The sequence below is a fragment of the Malaclemys terrapin genome, chromosome 4 (assembly GCF_027887155.1).
Source record: "Malaclemys terrapin pileata isolate rMalTer1 chromosome 4, rMalTer1.hap1, whole genome shotgun sequence".
NCBI lineage: Eukaryota > Metazoa > Chordata > Testudines > Emydidae > Malaclemys > Malaclemys terrapin.
In genome coordinates, this window is record NC_071508.1 from 141230697 (window position 1) to 141249513 (window position 18817).

At 44.6% G+C, this 18817-nt stretch overlaps 1 protein-coding gene across 2 annotated transcripts in view; it reads right to left on the bottom strand.

Annotated features, from left to right (window-relative positions):
* The window catches only part of DAAM1 (dishevelled associated activator of morphogenesis 1), a 183002-nt gene that overhangs the window by 53660 nt on the left and 110525 nt on the right, over positions 1–18817 (bottom strand). For both annotated transcript variants that reach the window (XM_054026064.1, XM_054026065.1), the window contains exon 4: positions 6490–6561. In XM_054026064.1, coding sequence (XP_053882039.1) covers positions 6490–6561 — 72 coding nt within the window. The remainder of the gene's footprint in view (positions 1–6489; positions 6562–18817) is intronic.

The following is an 18817-nucleotide window of genomic DNA, read 5'->3' on the forward strand; positions in this document are numbered from 1 at the left end:
GTCTGGACTTTCCAGTCGAGGTGGCCAGATCCCAGCCATCTAGCTGGCTTACCGCTTCCCAGATATTCATGCCTTGACCCTCAGCAAGCCTCTGACTTCAGGTGGGGATTACCCCCATTTAATAGCTAAGGAAACTGAAGTAGGGAGGGGCTAGGACCCTGATCCTCAGGCATTCAGGCACCCAACTCACACTGGTTTCAACAGGAGCTAGGGGCCTAAATACTTTTGAGGATTTGGGCCCAAATGACTTGCACAATGGCCACAGCCAGAAAGAAGCCAAATCTCCTGACTCCTGGTCCTATGCTCTCACCACTAGAAGATGCTCCCCTCTATCTCGCTCTGTTAAATAGTAACTCCTTCTGCTTTACTGGGGGACAGGAATGTGGGTGACCACGGTACTGCCAAACCCAGCCAAAAAAATACGAGTCAGACCCTTCAAAATCATGAGGGTTTTTTTTTTTTTTTTTTTTTTTTTTTTTTTTTTTTTTTTTAAATCAAACACTGGATGTCCCACCCCACAATCTGGTTTTTCAGCCTGTAGAGTTCCCGTTTTCAAGCTTTTCTCCTCAAGCAAGAAGGCCAGACATTTACTTTTTAAAATTAGAAAGCTTGTCACATAAAAGTCACAGAACGTCAGGAACTGGGGCATTAAGACAGACACTAAATATCACAAGACTCACGATAAAAATCATGAGGGGGTAACACCAAGAAGGAGTATGCAAGTTTGAACATAACAGGTCTGAGCCTGCATACATATATTTTAAAATATGGAGATATACTTATCTCACAGAACTGAAAGGGATCTTGAAAGGTCATCAAATCCCGATTTCACAGCAGGACCAAGTACCATCCCTGATAGATTTTTGCCCCAGATCCCTAAATGGCCCCCTCAAGGATTGAACTCACAACCCTCGGTTTAGCAGGCCCTAAGCTATCCCTCCCCCCACACACAAAATGGGTTTTAAACACACGTGTTAAATTTAGCTAGTCTCTCTCTTGCACATGTTACTGTTAACAGTGAGTATTATGGACTTATACATCAGGGATGCCCACAAAGGCATCAGCTTGGTCCAGCACATTACTCATCGGCTTGTTCCCTCATTGGACCCCTGGATTTTGTTTCAAAACAGAGGGAAATGGAGACCACTGAGACTCCAAGCAAAGGTGAACAAAAAACCTCCAAAAAACCAAGGAGGTTGTTTTTTTTTTAAATGGTTATTGCTTCCGCTCAAGCTGCCTGCTGGTTGGTGATGCAATTGGACAGCTGTCACCGCCGTGTTACAAGGGAGGAAGCTGCCCTGCAGAAATGTCTGATGGATGATGTCACCGCTCCATGAGAGCAATCCACTGTAAAATTCAACTGAAATCCAGTGGGGTACATTTAATCTCCTCCAGCACAGCTGAAGTGTTTTATATACACCAGGACAATGAATAGTTGAGGCATTTATGACCCTATAACCCAGTGCCCACATCTGAGGAACACCAATATGCGGTTTATCCACACTAGGCTTACCGTACCATGGGAAAATTGCAAACACACAGGCAAAAGGACTAGAGCAGCTCTGACTGGTAGCAAGTAGGCAAATGCCTGTATTTGTTCCTTTCAGTAAAGGGAGAAGGGGCTTTTCATCCAGGGGAGACGGTGGCTTGCAGAATTCTCATTTACACAAGGAAAGGGGAAAAAAGGGTCACATTGATGAGAGCAGCCCTGACCTACTCGGAGTAGCTCTGAAGCCTCCCACTGGTCAGCCAGGCTGTCACGAAACAGGGCTCATCAAAAACTCCTTCAGACATAGCAAGAGGGACACCTTAGATACCACCTTAATGTAGCTTTAATGTGATCAACTAAAGAAAGCCCATCCAGAGAGGGGTCTCTCTCTGTGATCTAGGAAGGTGTATTCAGCCGTTACCCTGCTCCCATTCGAGTCAATGGGAAAACTCCCATGATTACAACAACAGAAGCAGAGTTGGGCCCACACTGAGCAGTTATGAAGACTTATTTTTCAACATTTCTGAGGACGCCCATGAAGCTGGAGGGGAGGAAATGCTGCTGCAGCAGGGAGTTTGTGTGTTACATAATCAGTAGATATGGCTACAACTCAAGGCTCTGTGTGCTTTGCAGCAAGCTCAAGTCCAGGGAAAGGCTTCCAGTTTTGATGTGATGAGCTAATGCTGAATTCTGAAGCAGGTTCACTGGGGGGGGGGGGGGGGGGGAAAGAGGTGGAAATCACCAAAATCCAGACATTTGGGAAGATTAATACAGCCAGTGCATTGTCCCATTTCAACTGACAGTACATAGTTGTGCTAGAGAAGCGCCAAGCAGAAGCCAGAATGTTAGACAACAGGGCAGGGCACCTGTTGGGAATGTATGGGAAGCAGTGGAGACTTTTACCAGTACGTAAGGGTTACAGCTTTTTCCCTCTTCCCTGTGTGAGCACGTACATAGTTAACCTGACCTCTCACTTCACCGCAGCAAGCCTCGACAGCAGCATCTGCTCCACTGTATCCAACAGCAATGGAACAACATGTTAGCTGAATGACCAGTGCATGCCGTCCTCTGGGTTACCATTAGGTTCCAGAGTCAACACACCATAGAGATGAATGGAGCAGTTTGTGCAGCTCAGACCTTTTTGCCTATTTGCAAACTCATACAGACCACCCAGTGCTGATTCACACTTGGAATGTTTGCTCTGCAACTGTCAGGGCTAGAAGAAACTAAATGAAAGTTTAGGGTCCAATCAGCAGGTTGGTCCTTGGGAGACAGCAGCTTTACAAGGGGCAGAAATAAAAATACAATACAATCACAGTATCTTGTAACAAGACACCAAGATCGATATGCACCATGCTGCCTGGGCAGGACTAGGAGTACTGTAATTCTTTAAGCATTTAGGAGAACATTAACCCAGATGCCCAGGGAGCCTGTACAAGAATCACATCAGTCTTCCACTGTCCCTGCACAGAAGGACAGGGGAACGCAAGAGGATGCTGCAGCATGGTGGTAGATTGTTTTAGAGGAGGATCTGCACTCACAATGATCCAGTGGGCTCAGACCTTGTGACTGTGCAGGGACCATGGAGGAGTCACAAGACCACAAGACAGCCCTGCAGGGTATTGGGGGTGGGGGGGGAAGACTGAGCTCCCCACACAAGCCTGATGACACAGACTGTGGTGGAGATGGGAGTGAGCGTCACCCTTAGCCACGGCCTATTTTTACAGAATGGACTAACTGCAGCTGCCTCTACCCGGCATTCACTCCTGCCGGCGTCACTAGGTAAGACGCTGACTGCCCCAAAAGCAGGGTATGTGTAGATACTGTGTCTCTTCTCTTTGACCAAGGGCCTCTTGTTAGAGCCGTTACAGTGACTAGAAACAAATATTCTGTACACACAGCACACATATGTGGCACTGCTCCATTGCAGTTGCTTGGACAGCTGGGGGCATCCGAATGGGCTGTTGCTTCAACAGACACTTCCTCCATTGTAATCACTACAGACCCAGCTCTGCCATCCTTCCAGGAAATAAACATTGCACTCTGAGCTGCCCCTTGGATCAGTGGTGCTACTCGCGCGGGGAGTGTGGGTGGCAGAATCGGGCCCTCGCTGATTGTAACTGTCACTGACATGCGTCTTTGCCTATGGTACCACAGGGCAGCGAGTGGCTCTTCATGAGAGCTGCCTGGGAGGCTTGCCTCATGGCCTGGACAACAGAGCAGAGGCGAAGCCAAAGAGGGAAAGACAAGTTCAGGGCTTCGAGATGCCAATAAAAGCAAAAAGCTACGTTCGCCCCTTTCTTCAGGCATGCCCCTTTAATGATGTGTCCGCACTGCCAGGAGATCAAAGGCACTGCAGAGCTCCCAAAGTGCTGAAAAGCTTTGATCACAAAAACTCAGCTCCTACACATGACTACTCCCAGCCCAGCCAGCTCCCCCCACCTTCTCTGAGCACATGCATGAAGATCTTCCCAAACTGCACCCCAAGTTTCTCTTCACCTTCTCCAGCCCACCTGTTTCCCTACCTCTCCAGCTTCCCCCAATCTGGGCTAGCCTATCTTCCCCCATGCTCCTCCATTTGCCTCTCTCTACCCATGGTATTGCTAAGACTCTAATGCCGTGGTACTGACCGCCTGGCCCATGGCTACATACCAAGTCTGATGATTTTCATTCATTCTGAGTTACTGGAGCTGAGACTGATCTTATCAACACTCACGTAACTAAACAGCAACTGACCAGAAGAAAATATATTGCCTCTGAGCTGACACCAAACATGGGGAGTTTCAGCTCAAAAAAAAAGTTTTTGATGAGAAAACACCAGGATTATAATGGAAGTCTGGATGTAAAGTTAACTAGGGCCTTTTAACTAGGGCCTTGTCTACATTAAAGGGAAGTGTGGATCTAAGCTATGCAATTTGAGTTACGTGAATAGTGTAACTCAAATCGACGTAGCTTAGATCGACTTATTGTGGGGTCCTCACTGTGCGACGTCGACGGAAGACGCTCTCCTGTCGACTCCCCTTACTCTTCTCAGGAGAGCAATCGGCGGTCAATTTAGTGGGTCTTCACTAGACCCGCTAAATTGACCACCGATGCATCAATCGCCGCAGCATCGATCCTCTGGTAAGTGTAGACAAGCCCTAGAGCTTTCAATGTCATTATGCAGCAAGAGCTACAACACTGAGACATGTAGGATTTCAAAGGGTGTCAAATCAAGCCCTTCACTACTAATTGTCTTGAACATTTTGAATTCATTAAGATCTTTGCTTCTGCCATTCATACTAATTTTCAGCTGAAGTGATTTGCTGAGCAGCGTGCAATTAAGTGTTGGCTCTCAGGATAGTCTACCTGCTTACCCACTTATAGCAGCAATCAGTGCTTGAAGAAAGATTTTAATATTTGAAGACAGATGGAAAAAAGGCAAGAGACTTTAAAATGCCAAGCAACTGTGGTTTGAAAATCAGCTATTAAAGCAAGTGCACTACGGTCTCCCAAAGCGTTCTTGCTTGATCTGTGTCTTTCAGCTTGCAAGTTCTCATGGCAAGGACCATGTTTGTGTTGGTGCTAAGTGACTGTAACAATAATCATTTTGTATCCAGAAATACACTCCTGCCTGCACGCACATCAGAGAGATGCAGTTATGGTGTATGCACAGAATGCTTAGTTGCATCACAATGCAAAGTCCATAGCCCTTGAAAAATGTTTCCACCCATAGTCTCCAGGATTCACATATCAAGAAGCCCACAGTGTAATACAGTGTTCCTGTCAGGGCCAAACACCACAGGACGTGTCAGTAACAAGATTAGCAGGGATCCAGATTTGTTGCAAATAGTAGATATTGAAGAGACACTGGGGCTGGAATTTTCAAAGGAAAATAAAGGAGTCTGGCATCCAGCTCCCACTGGAATTCACTCAGGTTCTTTTGAAAAAATGCAGCAGAACTGCACAGCAGCACTGTTCATCTTCAGTCTAGTTATTGTAGCTGACTCACAGCTCGGCCTGATACGACAGCAACTGCAAAATGGGAACAGCTGGCTAGGCGGCAGTACTGCTGAAAAGGATCTGGGGGTTGGAGTGGATCACAAATTGAATAGGAGACAACGTGAGGCAGTTGCGAAAAAGGCTAAAATCATTCTGGGGTGAATTAACAGGAGTGTCATATGTAAGAGAAGGGAGCTAACTGTTCCGCTCTACTTGGCAATTGTGAGGTTTCAGCAAGAGTATTGTGTCCACTTCTGGGTGCTACACATTAGGAAAGATGCGGATACACTGGAGAGAGTCCAGAGGAGAGCAACAAAAACGATATAAGGTTTAGAAAAGCTGATTTATGACGAAAGGTTTAAAAAACACAACTGGGCATGTTTAGCTGTGAGAAAAGAAGACTGAGGGGAGACCTGATAACAGTCTTCAAATAAGTTAAGAGCGGTTATAAAGAGGTTGGTGATCAATTGTTCTCCGTGTCCACTGAACATAGAACAAGTAGCAATGGGCTTAATCTGCTGCAAAGGAGATTTAGATGAGGAAATCGAACTATAAAGGGCAGCTAAACTCTGGAATAAGCTTCCAAGAGAGGCTGTGGAATTCCCATCGTTGGAGGTTTAGAAGAACAGGTTGGACAAACACCTGTCAGGGATGGTGTAAGTTTACTTGGTCCTGCCTCAGCGCCCCTGGGGGCAGGACCTGACATCTTGAGGTCCCTTCCAGCTTTACACTTCTATGAGTAACCTGACATAAGGGTGAACGCAAGTCAAACTGCACGTTACGCATCCTGCCATGACATTTCCACTACTTACTCTGTGTGCATGTGTGTTTATATACCTTATGTAAAACACACACTGGAGACAGTAAGTTTATTGAGAGGGAAAGGAGGCAGAATTTAGCATGGATTTGAGGGCAGTGATATTCTGAAGTGCAACAGTTGATTACATCATAACTACATTGTTAAAGAACACTTTTGTTTATTTTACACATGCCAGAAAAATAATTGGAAAAATACTTACAGCAGCCATTGAATTTAGCTGATCAATGTAAAACTCAGGCCAACTCGTGGCTCCTTTATTTTCTTCCTGGTCCTGAAAACAAAAAGAAACTCATCAGGAGAAACAAGGTTTACTTTCTCCATCCTTTACAATAGCCGTGTATGAAGATTGAACACGCGGCACACAATAATTCCATTAGACCAGTCTAAGTTTGATTTCGATCAGATTAGATGACCATGATGCTCCTTTCTGGTCTTAAAATCTATGATATTTCCTGCATTCTGATCTAGATATATTATTTGGCCTTTTTAACCAAAAGCTCTATGGGACAATGTCTTTATATGCAATCTGCGTTACAATGTCAGTTTTTAACTAAACACTTCCCGATTTAACCGTGGCCATCTTCCGGTTCCAAGGTCCTTAGAGAACAACTTTGAAACTCTAAACCCAGATCTCCCAGGACTGGCACTTTAAAATTTCCTCCGTTGAAAGTTTTTGACTGCATAGCTTTGTTGAATGCAGTGAGGCTGCTTTTGACGTAGTTTGCTACAACTGACACCGAGTAAATAAACTGGATATAAACCATATTTCACTGTTTTAGGAAGTGGCCATCACTTACCAAAACTCAAAATGAGCCATTAGACACATCACCATAGATACAAGACTCTCAACCTGGAGGGTTATGATTTCTCCACAGATATTAGAGGCAATGACAATTCAAACTACACTCTTTCAAGGGCTTTTGACTTTTTTCACACCCAGTCCCATACTCCATCAGTTGCAAGTGGTCATCCTCAGACGTGCTGCAGGCACCTTAGTCCCCTGGTGTGGAGGATGGTGTAGGGGGCACTCCAGGCTTAGCTGGAAGTAACGAGTGTGTAGAAAAAGGCTCATAACATTCCTCATTTAAACAACTGCTGACTCCTGCCTTTGGGTTCAGTCTTGAGGGGCTGAAAACCATTGAGCTACGCTGCATGATTTAGAGTCCAGCTCTCTAGGCTGGAGATTACAACATGCTGCTGGGTGGAATACACCAGATAGCTTTTCAGGCTCTCCTGTGTCCTTGTACATGAGTCACTTGGAAGAGATCAAATTTACATTGGTGACATGGCATAGCAAGGAAGCATGCGAGGCAGGAAAATAAAGCTGTTTACATGCTCAGTAACATGTTCTCACGCTACCAGTTGCTCACCATGACAGACACTTCCAGATTTGTTTTCTCTTTCGAGACCTGCAAAACGCTCTCCACACATCTGAAAGTTCACTCTTGATTCTTAAAGCAACAATCTGGATAGTCTCCTGTTATAGAAAGTTATACGGCATGAGGAGGCATAGGGCACACGCGCAGGCCAAACAGACGCTGCTAACTGAAAATCTCCGATCAAGGGCTCGAGAGACATGCATACCTGAAGTGCAGCCACAGGGACACTACTAGAAGAACAACCTGTTATCACAGTATTTGCAACACACCAGATTCCACGGCACCAGTCCCTTATAGCAACAAGGTTATGCTGACTGACTGACACAAGGCTAGACAAAGCGCATATTCTTGGGAATAGTTATAGCAACATTCCTAACACAAAAACCCAGGTTTTGCTATCGTTAGGCTGTGGCTCGGAATTACAAAAGCAATTCAAGCTGTGGCTCTCTAAAGTTTTGTTGACTCATCCTGGTACACCCAGTTACTACAACACACAAGCCCAATCCCCAGGTAATCAACCCCGCTTTGGCTGCCGGCCGGGATTTGACCCCAAGACCTCTCACATTCAAAGCACGAGGCTCTAGCACTTGTGCTAAAACAATAACCCTTGTAGCTGGCAGGGGCGATATATTTGTTATCCTCTTATGTGGGCCTGCCACTAGACGGGGACAAAGACCCATATTGTCCTCCTACAAGACCTTCCCCCAGCCCACACACATCCATCCTTGAAAATATCAGGGGTGTATCGCTCACTGATGTGGGACTGCAAAGGTAACATTTCGTGTGGGGCTGGCTTCAGAAATGTTTGGTTTCCCCTGCCAAGACAGAACTACTGTTCAATTCTATAGGCGGTTTTCCACATAGCCAGCCAGATTTAAAGGGACAAAATTAGTATTTTTGCTCCAAGGCTTAAATCTGAATGCTACTTTAAAAAAACTAAACAAAAAAAAAAAAACCCAAACCAAAAAAAAAAAAAAAAAAACAACAACCTTTTTTCCCTAGCTGAGCTATTTGGACCTAAGAAATATAAGGATTTGTAACAGAAATCCTGATTCAGCTTTAATTCTAGCCTTGAGAACTGCACTGATAACAGAAATGCCAGGCAGTCATATTGTCAACATCGTTTGGAGTGAGGTTTTTTTGGGAGGATGGAGGAGTGAAAGCAGGGTGGCACAGAGATTATCTGTCCAAGAGTTAGTGTCTAGGATCACACAGAGACAAGAAGAAAAAGTTCTTGCCAGTTCAAGTGACCCTTGACATGAGTAGGTGGATGCAAGCTTTAATTGCAAGTTTCGCTGTAGAAATATCCAGCACACAGCAAGCCTGCTGCTGGTGCATCAGAAATACCAGATTACTTTGTAAGAGAGCCAAGTCTGTAAATGAACCTGTTTCCCTCACTTACAAGGCTGGTGAATTCACGGTCAGTTCCCCAGCTCCCCTGGGGAGGGAAGGGAGCACCAGCTGTCTCACATCAGCAGCCTATATTACCAAACGATCCAACAGTAAAATTAGGTCAGTCCCAGAGAAAACCGTTAGCTTGCGCTAATGGCTCGCAGCCAAGAATCAGTATTAGAATCCACAGAAAAACAATTACACTGTATATAATCTCCACCCCTCCCTCCCCACCCCACAAGGTTACAACTAAATACAAAGACAGAAGTCACATAGTACATTTTTTTAAAGACTTGCAGTTTATGTTCTGCTTTGAAAAATAAGAGAGAAAACCAAAGTTTGTATTCATAGGTTGATTGAGTTTAGGGCAAGAAGAGACCATTGTGATCATCTAGTCGGACCTTCTGCATAATAATACACAGGCCATATAATTTCACCCAGTTATTCTTGTTTCAAGCCCTTGTTTCAAACTTTGTTTGAGCTAGAGCATCTCTTTTAGGACTTTTATAACATGAAAAATTATCTACTGGCTTCTCTGCTCCATGGACTTGAGCATTTTATAAAGAAACTCTCTAACTTTTCCCCATGTGTTAATAAGTAACATCTGCATCAGATACATTTCCCCATCTTGGTCAACATGCTGTTTCTGATGGGATTCCCTAATGCCAACAACACATTAGTCAATAACCAGCACAAACACTCCAGATCTGACCCCACTGGCTTAAAAGCCCCTGAACTGTTGGGCCTTGGAGAGCTAAGGTAGCAGCAACAATTGTTGTTCCTATTTTGTTAGTGATAAGTCAGACATACATGCTATGGAACAATGACCTGATTTTCCCTGAGATGCTGAGTACCCTCGATTCACACTGAAGTCAAGGGGAGTGGGGGGTTCAGCTTCTCAAGAGATCATCCAACAAGTTTTTAAAGGACTGGCAAGATCAGGACATCTTGGGTGTTCTGGCATAAGAATCTCTTCGCTACCTCGCTGACTTCAGGTTTCTGATTAGAGCTGGTTGGACCATTTACACATCCCACCCCCTCCTCTGAAAACTCAATTTTCTGGGAGAAGTCAAAAAGCAACACACCACAGTCTCAGGTCAGTGAGGGAAGACTGTACATCATGGGAGATGTAGTCCCACTGTGGATCCCATACCATTGAAGAGAAAGGGAGCACAAGGCATCCAAACTACAAATCCCACACATGGCACATAGCAGCATTTCAGTATTAAAACACTAAAACAAAACTGGTCAGATCCATGAGGAGGGCAAATTCTAGACTCAAGAGTCCTCCATCAGCTAACTTCTCCAGCCCCACCAATGATTTACATCCAAGGACCATTAGCAACAGCTCTCCAGCTGATGTCAGTGACTAAAAGACTTGAGACCAACCCATTCCTTGCAACGAGAGAGTCACAGATGGAAATAGAATGTGGTTTTCAGGCTAGCTCCTCCAGCTACACTTTCCAGAGTCGACACCCAATGACAAGATGCCCCTAATGACAAGAGTATATGTGTTTTTCCTCCATTCACGTGCACAAAGCAATTTAATAGCAGGTAACAATACACTAGCAAATGCAGTTCTGATTCTTGAAGCAATAGGATCGGCCTCCAGGCTGAGTGCTTTCAATGAATTCCAGAACTTGCCCTGGTTTTCCAGGCAATTTAGCTCTCAGCACTTTCAAGGCCATTGACCAGAGATGCTCCCACAATAATAAAAATCGCTTCCTGTGCAGAACTGTAGCAGCCTCTCTCCTATAAAAGGTGTCCTGGCAAATTTCTGCACAGGCCATCAACTCTTCCCACCCAATCATTAACCCTTAGGAAACTCCCAGTGCCTCAAGCTTCTACAGCTTAGTTTAAAGACATTTAACTAGACGGATTTAGAATCAACAGCCCAGACACCCTCATAACCCCAAGACTGAGGTGCAAACAAAGAGTTCAACCACTTACACAAATCTGCACCCCCATCTGCTTGAGTGTCTTTACTGCGGGAGAGTGGCTGGGCCTGGGGTATATATTGTTCCCCCATGGCTGTATTTCCTTCTCCAGTGACCTATGATCTCAGGGACAAACACAGCCAGGACATGCTGCCAAGTGTGACTCTGAGCCTGCTGAAGGGGTGGAAGAAGAGGACACCACTAAAAGCCAGAGCTTTGGGATCTGCCACCTTTGCAGGCAGGCCCTGTGCCCTTTCCCTTTTGGGGTGGGAGGAGATAAACCCCAGTCTCCAGCTGGACCGTGTAGTGTGTTTGTGAGTGAGTGATCTCTACAGGGACATGCTCACAGAGATAGTCTCCCCTCACCACCCCTTCCTATGAGTGTTGATGAGCTGGCTTGGTGGTAATGAGGTCAAGTTGATTTTTCTATTCAGTGGCTGCATTAACTAAATCCCTACCCTAGGGAAATCCTGCCATTGATATAAACCTGTCAGCAAGCCTCAGCTCCCGTAGACATCAGGAAGTTTAAGGGTACGTCCAGACTACCCGCCGTATCGGCAGGTAGCGATCGATTTATCGGGGATCGATATATCGCGTCTCGTTAAGATGAGATATATCGATCCCCGAACGTGCTCCCCTCGACTCCGGAACTCCACCAGAGCGAGCGGCGGTAGCGGAGTCGATGGGGGAGCCGCGGCCAGCGATCCTGCGCCGTGAGGACCCAAGGTAAATTGATCTAAGATACTTCGACTTCAGCTACACTATTCACGTAGCTGAAGTTGTGCATCTTAGATCGATTCCCTCCTCCCCCTCCCACAGTGTAGACCAGCCCTAAGAGAAAGAGCCATCTTTCCGACTGAGGAAACTTTATGTGGACCCCTCCCATCTTCTGCTTTAGTTAGGGTGTTTTCCTACCCCCTCACCCATGAGTACCAGGGGTTTTTATTCAATATCCGAGTCACCTCCCCCTGACACTTTACACCCATTAGGGAATAAACAGACTGGAGGCTTTTTACTAAGTTAGAACAAAAAAAATGTGTCATGCCAAGACTAGTGCAAAAATCTAATGAACCTCAAGCAACTTGTGTTGCTTTACAGAGCCTGCTTCTGTGTGGATGGCTCTAAAGTCATTGATATTTATGCCATATCAATAAGTTTACCTTGGCTGCCAAAGCTCAAATGCTAAGCTCCACGTCACTGCTCCATTCAGGACATGCATGCTCAATTCCAGGAAGAGAAAGCAGGTACGCTTTGTTTAGATCAACTTTTTTTTAAAATTCCCCAGTAACGTGCAAGAACCTATCAGCCTTCATGCAAAACAGGACTGCTTTGGTCTTATACTAATAAGGCTTAAAAGGAAATGTTAATCTTTTAACTGTTTGCCAGAGAATGTAAAAAAAAAAAAATAAAGACAGGTACACAGAGTACAATCTAGCTTTACAACGCAGCTACAACAGTAAGGCCTGTAAAACTCAAGTATCTGTTTGTGCAGTGTAAGCAAAATACAAGAAGTGCAATCCTTTGAAATGCTACTGACAACCACACATTGCTGTTAAAAAATGCTGTTAACAAAGAAGCGTTGCAGAGGATAAACTCAAGCCTTTTTCGCTGTTCTTCCTCTCCATTAAATGCAGGATTCATATATTTATTACTACTACAGTTTACTTGTATTGCAGTAGCACAGTGAGGTCCTAACCAAGATTGTGCTTGGTGCGGTACAGACAAATGGTAAGAGACAGTCCCTGCCCCAAAGAATTTACAAGCTCAACAGACAAGATAGACCAAAGGCGGGGAAGAAAACGGAAGCCCAAAGAGAAGTGAGTTGCCAAAGGTCACCAAGCAGGTCAGTTGCAAGTCCCAGTTTAGTGCCATATCCTCTAGGCCACGCTGACTTACATTGAGCTTTTCTGAATCCCTCCCCCTTGTACCCCCTGCCTTTACAATGAGCTTACTGTAAAAACTCATCTTGAGTGACGGCAGCAAATTGGGGGGGAAACCCCCGAGAGAGAGAAAACGTCTCTTTTGGAAAACAAACTCAGTGCTGTAATATATCAAAATAATCCTGGGGTTCTTAGAGCTGCCAGTCTCCGGTACATCTTTGGCCACATTCATGACTATGCATTAAAACTGCCGGCTGCCAAAAACTGGTTTGGCCGACTGAAATGATCACTGCAGAAGAGAGGTTTCCACGACTGTCAAGGAAATTTAACACCTACTGTTTTAGCCCAGGAATGTTATTCATTTCCCAGTGGGATCCAGGCAAGGTTGTACTGCCATGAGGGCTATTTACTGACCATTTATCGAGAGTTTAAAGTGAGGGAACTTAGTATTTTTAATATTAACTGAAAGCACAGAGTTTACACACTTTCCCTAGATCACTAAATTAGCTCGCTCACTAAGACAGTGGCAACCTATTTAGGCCCCCAAATTTAGCATCCATGAAAAGACCTGATTGTTTAGATGGCACTGGGCAGCACCCAGAGGTTAGTGTTTGGAAGTTAACTCATCAGTAGTACACAATGTTCTGAACTTATTACCTGTAACTTACATATGCAAGAAAACTGCAAGACATCAACACAGATAACTAGTGAAACTGGGGCATCAATTTTTTGAGGCCCAACCGGGACACTTTAAAGAAGTTTGATTTTTCAGAAGGCGCTCATCCTTCAGCCTCCAGGAGCCAGACCCTCGGAAGGTGTCACAAGCTGGACCCCTAAAAGATCGACGCACTCAGAATCACTCGGCACTTTGGAAAAATCTTAACCTGAGTTCATCCCTGGTGATATGACTGGGCTAAAGCAGAAGTGAGTTATTCACCCAGCATGATAGTCAGCTGAGTCGCCTTCTTCAAACCAAACAGACACAAGGGGAAGAGAGAAAAGGAAAAGGAAAGGACAAACAAATGACTCCTTCAGGGCTGGCTGGAGTGGCTGTTGTCAGGGGCAACCAAGGTCCTGTGTGGAGGGCCTGCCCTAGGTGTTTTGCTGCCCCAGGGCAGAAAATGTTTTTTGTGCTCCTCCCCCGAAGCAGCTGAGCAAAAAACCAACCCCCTCCAACTTGGCATCCCCTGGATGCTGATTTGGTGCCCTCTGGAAGCTGGAACGCTGAACGCCTGCCCTAAGGCTGGCCCTGCCTGCGTGGTGGGAGTGGTCACGGTTGCTCTTTGGTGTCTCTGTCCTTCTCTCAGGGAGACCTCAATGGAGAGGTGTGGATGCCTGTGCCTCTTCCTGACGAGCTCTCAGGCATGGGGTCCTGCAGGGGACCATTCTGCCACCCTTCCCTCCACCCCCTAGTTTAACGAGTAGGTGAGGGCTTGTAAGGAGTCGTGGGTTTTCAGCATGCTGATGGCACCCAGCATCTCTAGCTCATCCAACTTGGACAAAGCAGCGCAGTGCTCAGGCCACGCTGGGGGCTGATGCGGGCATGGATGAGACCGAGCTATCTGAAACTCAACCCAAATGAGACTGAGAGGATGACGGCTGTGCTGGGGGAAGCAACTGGAGGGAACATCGATCCTTTTGACTGAGGGTTACTATCTGCCAGTTACTAGGCAACGCAACTTCAGGCCGCCAGCTGCTGTTGGACGATCACATGACAGCAGCGACCCACACAGCAACTTACGATCTGCATCTGGCTAGGCGGATGCAGCCTTCCCTTTCAGCCTCAGACTGCGCTCCTGCTCTCCATGCTGGTCTTACCTCGAGATTAGACTGCTGCAATGTGCTCCTACCATTTAGAGACGGCAGCTGTAGCAGTCTCACTGGGAGCTTGTGACCCTGGTGCGCCGGGATCTGCACTGGCTGCCTGTTGCTCTGCAGGTGGAGTTATAGGTTGTAACCAACACCTTAAAAGCCCTAAATGGCCTGGGACTGGCCTACCTGGGGGAAATGACCTCTCCCCCCTAGCCATACTGCTGCAGCCAGCTGTGGTGCCAAAGCTGGACCCCTGTCATTGTAAAAGAGCGAGTGGTAGCTGGCAGGGGAATCTCATGGAGGGTTCTGGGGCTGGAATTTGCCCTCGCGCATGCCCCCCATTTAGTCCACAACCTTCTGAATTTGGTGACCTTCCAGGCATGCTTCATTACTGCATGATGAACGATGCTCTCCCCTATGCTGGTGTCATTCCAGTGAAGTCAGAGCTGCAACCACTTTACATCAGCGTCAGATAAGATCAGAATGAGACCCTGGCTTCACGTTCAAGGACTTGAATTTAGAAGATCTGGGTTCCGTTATTAGCTACAGACTTGCTGCATGACCTTTAGCAAATCACTTGAGCTCTCTGACTCCCTCCGCCCTCCATCATCTGTAAAATGGAGTCAGTACTTCCCTAGCTCACAGAGACGTCGTGAGGTTAAATTCAGAACTGTTAGTGAGACGCTCAGTTAAAACAATGATGAGGGCCACAGAAAAACATCTAAACAAACCCACCCTATGGTAGAGCACATGATCACTAGCATGCGTTTGCACAGGCCACGTTAGCAGTAGCGTCCTTGTTTGGCGGCATACCACAGCCCCTGGCGTTCAGATACACGCAGACCCTGCTTTGCGTGATGGATGGAGGGCTACCTCCAGAGCCTTCTGCAAGGCGTGGTGGAGCAAGAAGTCCTTCTGCCTTTGTGGGGGAATGGGTGCGTCCTCGATGCTTTGTAAGTGGGTTCAGGCCTATGCACAAAGTTCTTCTTCCAGAGACCGTGTGTCTAACAGGTCAGTTGTCAGCAAGTGCCTCTTGCCAAGATACTTTTGAATCTCACAACTAAAGTCAAAAAGCCATGGATTTCTTGGAGGCAACGTTAGAATCTTGTTGCCGACTCACTGAGCAATACGCTTCAGTGGTCACTTCAACGACACATCAAGCACAGCATTCCTATGGGGAGCCGACAGAATTTGCTTAATATAGAGCAAAACTAAAATGTTTGCTATAATAAAAGAGCTGCCTCCTCTTATCTGCACAAGCAGAGGGACATTAGCATTTCAAGGGAGTGCAGAAGGTAGTTGAGCTAAACAGGTATGTCCTGTTCATGAGCAAAATCATTGTTTAAATATTAAGGTAAGCACGCCCCATTCGGAGTATGTTAAGTGCTTTTGCATCTGGTTGCATTGTCAATCATGCCTTCAGTTTAGAATTTTACACAGACAAATACTTGCTATGCCAACGATAATCCCTATAATAAGCACATCCATTCTCTCACACATCCTTAGGATGGAAATGCAGGTTGTTTGCAAAAATGTCGTAACCCTGTCTTGAGCTGTGCAGCTGCTGTGATTCATGGAGAAAATATTTGGGTGCTAATCAGCAAGAACAATCACTTCTCTAATAATAATAATAATAATAATAATAATAATAAAACAAGGATAGTATATATTTATGAACTTAAGTGAGAAGAACAAAATATATGGCATCTTTTCACGGAGGAGAATGAATGCTCTATTGCTCACTCATAAGATTATTAAATCTGATAAGCAAAAATTATTTGTAGGGCTGTCAAACAAAAGAATTAATCACGATTAATCCCGAGATAAAAATATAATGGTGATAATTGCAGTTTTGATTGCACTGTTAAACAATAGAGTACTATTTATTTAAATATTTTTGGATGTTTTCTACATTTTCAAATAGATGGATTTCAATTACAACACAGAATACAAGTGTACAGTGCTCACCTTATATTATTTTTGTTTATCTTCTTTACAGTGCAAATATTTGTAAACAAAAGAAATAGTATTTTTCAATTCACCTCATACACATACTGTAGTGCAGTCTCTTTATTGTGAAAGTGCAACTTACAAATGTAGAATTTTTTTTTTTTACATAACCGCACTCAAAAACAAAACAATGTAAAACTAGAACCTAGAAGTCCACTCAGTCCTACTTCTTGTTCAGCCAATCTCTAAGACAAACAAGTTTCTTTACATTTATGGGAGAGAATGCTGCCGGCTTCTTATTTACAATGTCACCTGAAAGTGAGAACAGGCATTTGCATGGCTCTGTTGTAGCCGGTGTTGCAAGGTATTTACATGCGAGATATGCTAAACATCTGTATGCCCCTTCATGCTTCAATCACCATTCCAGGGGACATGCTTTCCATGCTGACAGGTTCTGCTCGGTAACGATCCAATCTAAAGCAGTGTGGACAGATGCACGTTCATTTTCATCATCAGAGTCAAATGCCATCAACAGAGGGTTGATCTCCTTTTTTGGTGGTTTGGGTTCTGTAGTTTCCGAATCGGAGTGTTGCTCTTTTAAGACTTCCGACAGCGTGTTCTATACCTCATCCCTCTCAGATTCTGGACGGCACTTTAGATTCTTAAACCTTGGGTCGAGTGCTGGAGTGATCTTTAGAAATCTCACATCGGTACCTTCTTCGTGTTTTGTCAAATCTGCAGTGAAAGTGTTCTTAAATTGAACAACATATGCTGGGTCATCATCCAAGACTGCCATAACACGAAATACATGGCAGAATGCAAGTAAAACCATGAAGCAGGAGACATACAATTCTCCTCCAAGGAGTTGAGTCAAATTTAATTAACTTTTTTTAACAAGCATCATCAAAACAGAAGCATGTCCTCTGGAATGGTGGCCGAAGCATGAAGGGGGCATGCAAATGTTTAGCGTATCTGGCACACAAGTATCTTGCAATGTCAGCTACAAAAGTCCCATGCAAATGCCTGTTCTCACTTTTAGGTGACTCTGTAAATAAGTGGGCAGCATTATCCTCCGTAAATGTAAACAAACTTGTTTGTCTTTAGCGATTGGCTGAACAAGAAGTAGGACTGAGTGGACTTTTAAGCTCTAAAGTTTTACATTGTTTTGTTTTTGAGTGCAGTTATGTAACAAAAATTCTACATTTGTAAGTTGCACTTTCATGACAAGGATTGCACTACAGTACTTGTAGCAGGTGAACTGAAAAATACTATTGATCTTCTTTACAGTGCAAATATTTGTAATCAAAAATAATAATATAAAGTGAGCACTGTGCACTTTGTATTCTGTGTTGTAATTGAAATCAATATATTTGAAAATGTAGAAAAACATCCAAAAATGTTTATAATAAATTTAAATGGGTAGCCTATTATTGTTTAACAGTGCGATTAAAGCTGCAATTAATCATGATTAACTTTTTAATAGTTAATTTGTTTTTAATAGCTTGAGTTAACTGTGATTGACAGCCCTAATTAGTTGCAAAAAAATATGCTACTCAAGGAAACATGGGCTACTTTTTGCCACAGCTGTTAGAGCAGTCACACTTACCATAATTTGGAAGCTGAACTGGGCAGGAGGAGGAATTTAGGAGTAGCATACTAGTAAATTACAAGTGGCTGACAAAAGCCAAAAGGATTCAAGCAGTGCCTGATGCCAGGCTACTCTGAGAGACCATCACTTTCACTGGAAGTAAAAGGTTTCTCCATGCCAAGTTGCACTATGTTTATTCAGGAGTGACTGATATCTCCTGCTTGAAGGACAGTCCATCTCCTCCATCCTCACAGGCAAGCGTGTCTATAAAACCAACAAACAAATTTCTTCTTCAAGTCAAGTCTTTGTCACAATCAATGGCACTGGTCACAATTCAGTCCTGCTGGTCGGTATATTAACATATTTGGGGACACACACACACGCAAAAATCTAAAATTGAGGGTATTTCTACCGCTGGGTCCTTTTAGCTCAGTCCCCACATCTTACTAACTGATTGGGTAACTTTTAGGATGATCAAAAGCCATTTTCTAATGTGCTTCCACTTGCTCTCAGAACATGAGCAAAATGCCGTATCATACATAGTGTGACTTTGCACAAACCACTATAAGAAGGCAAGATTTGTTAAGAA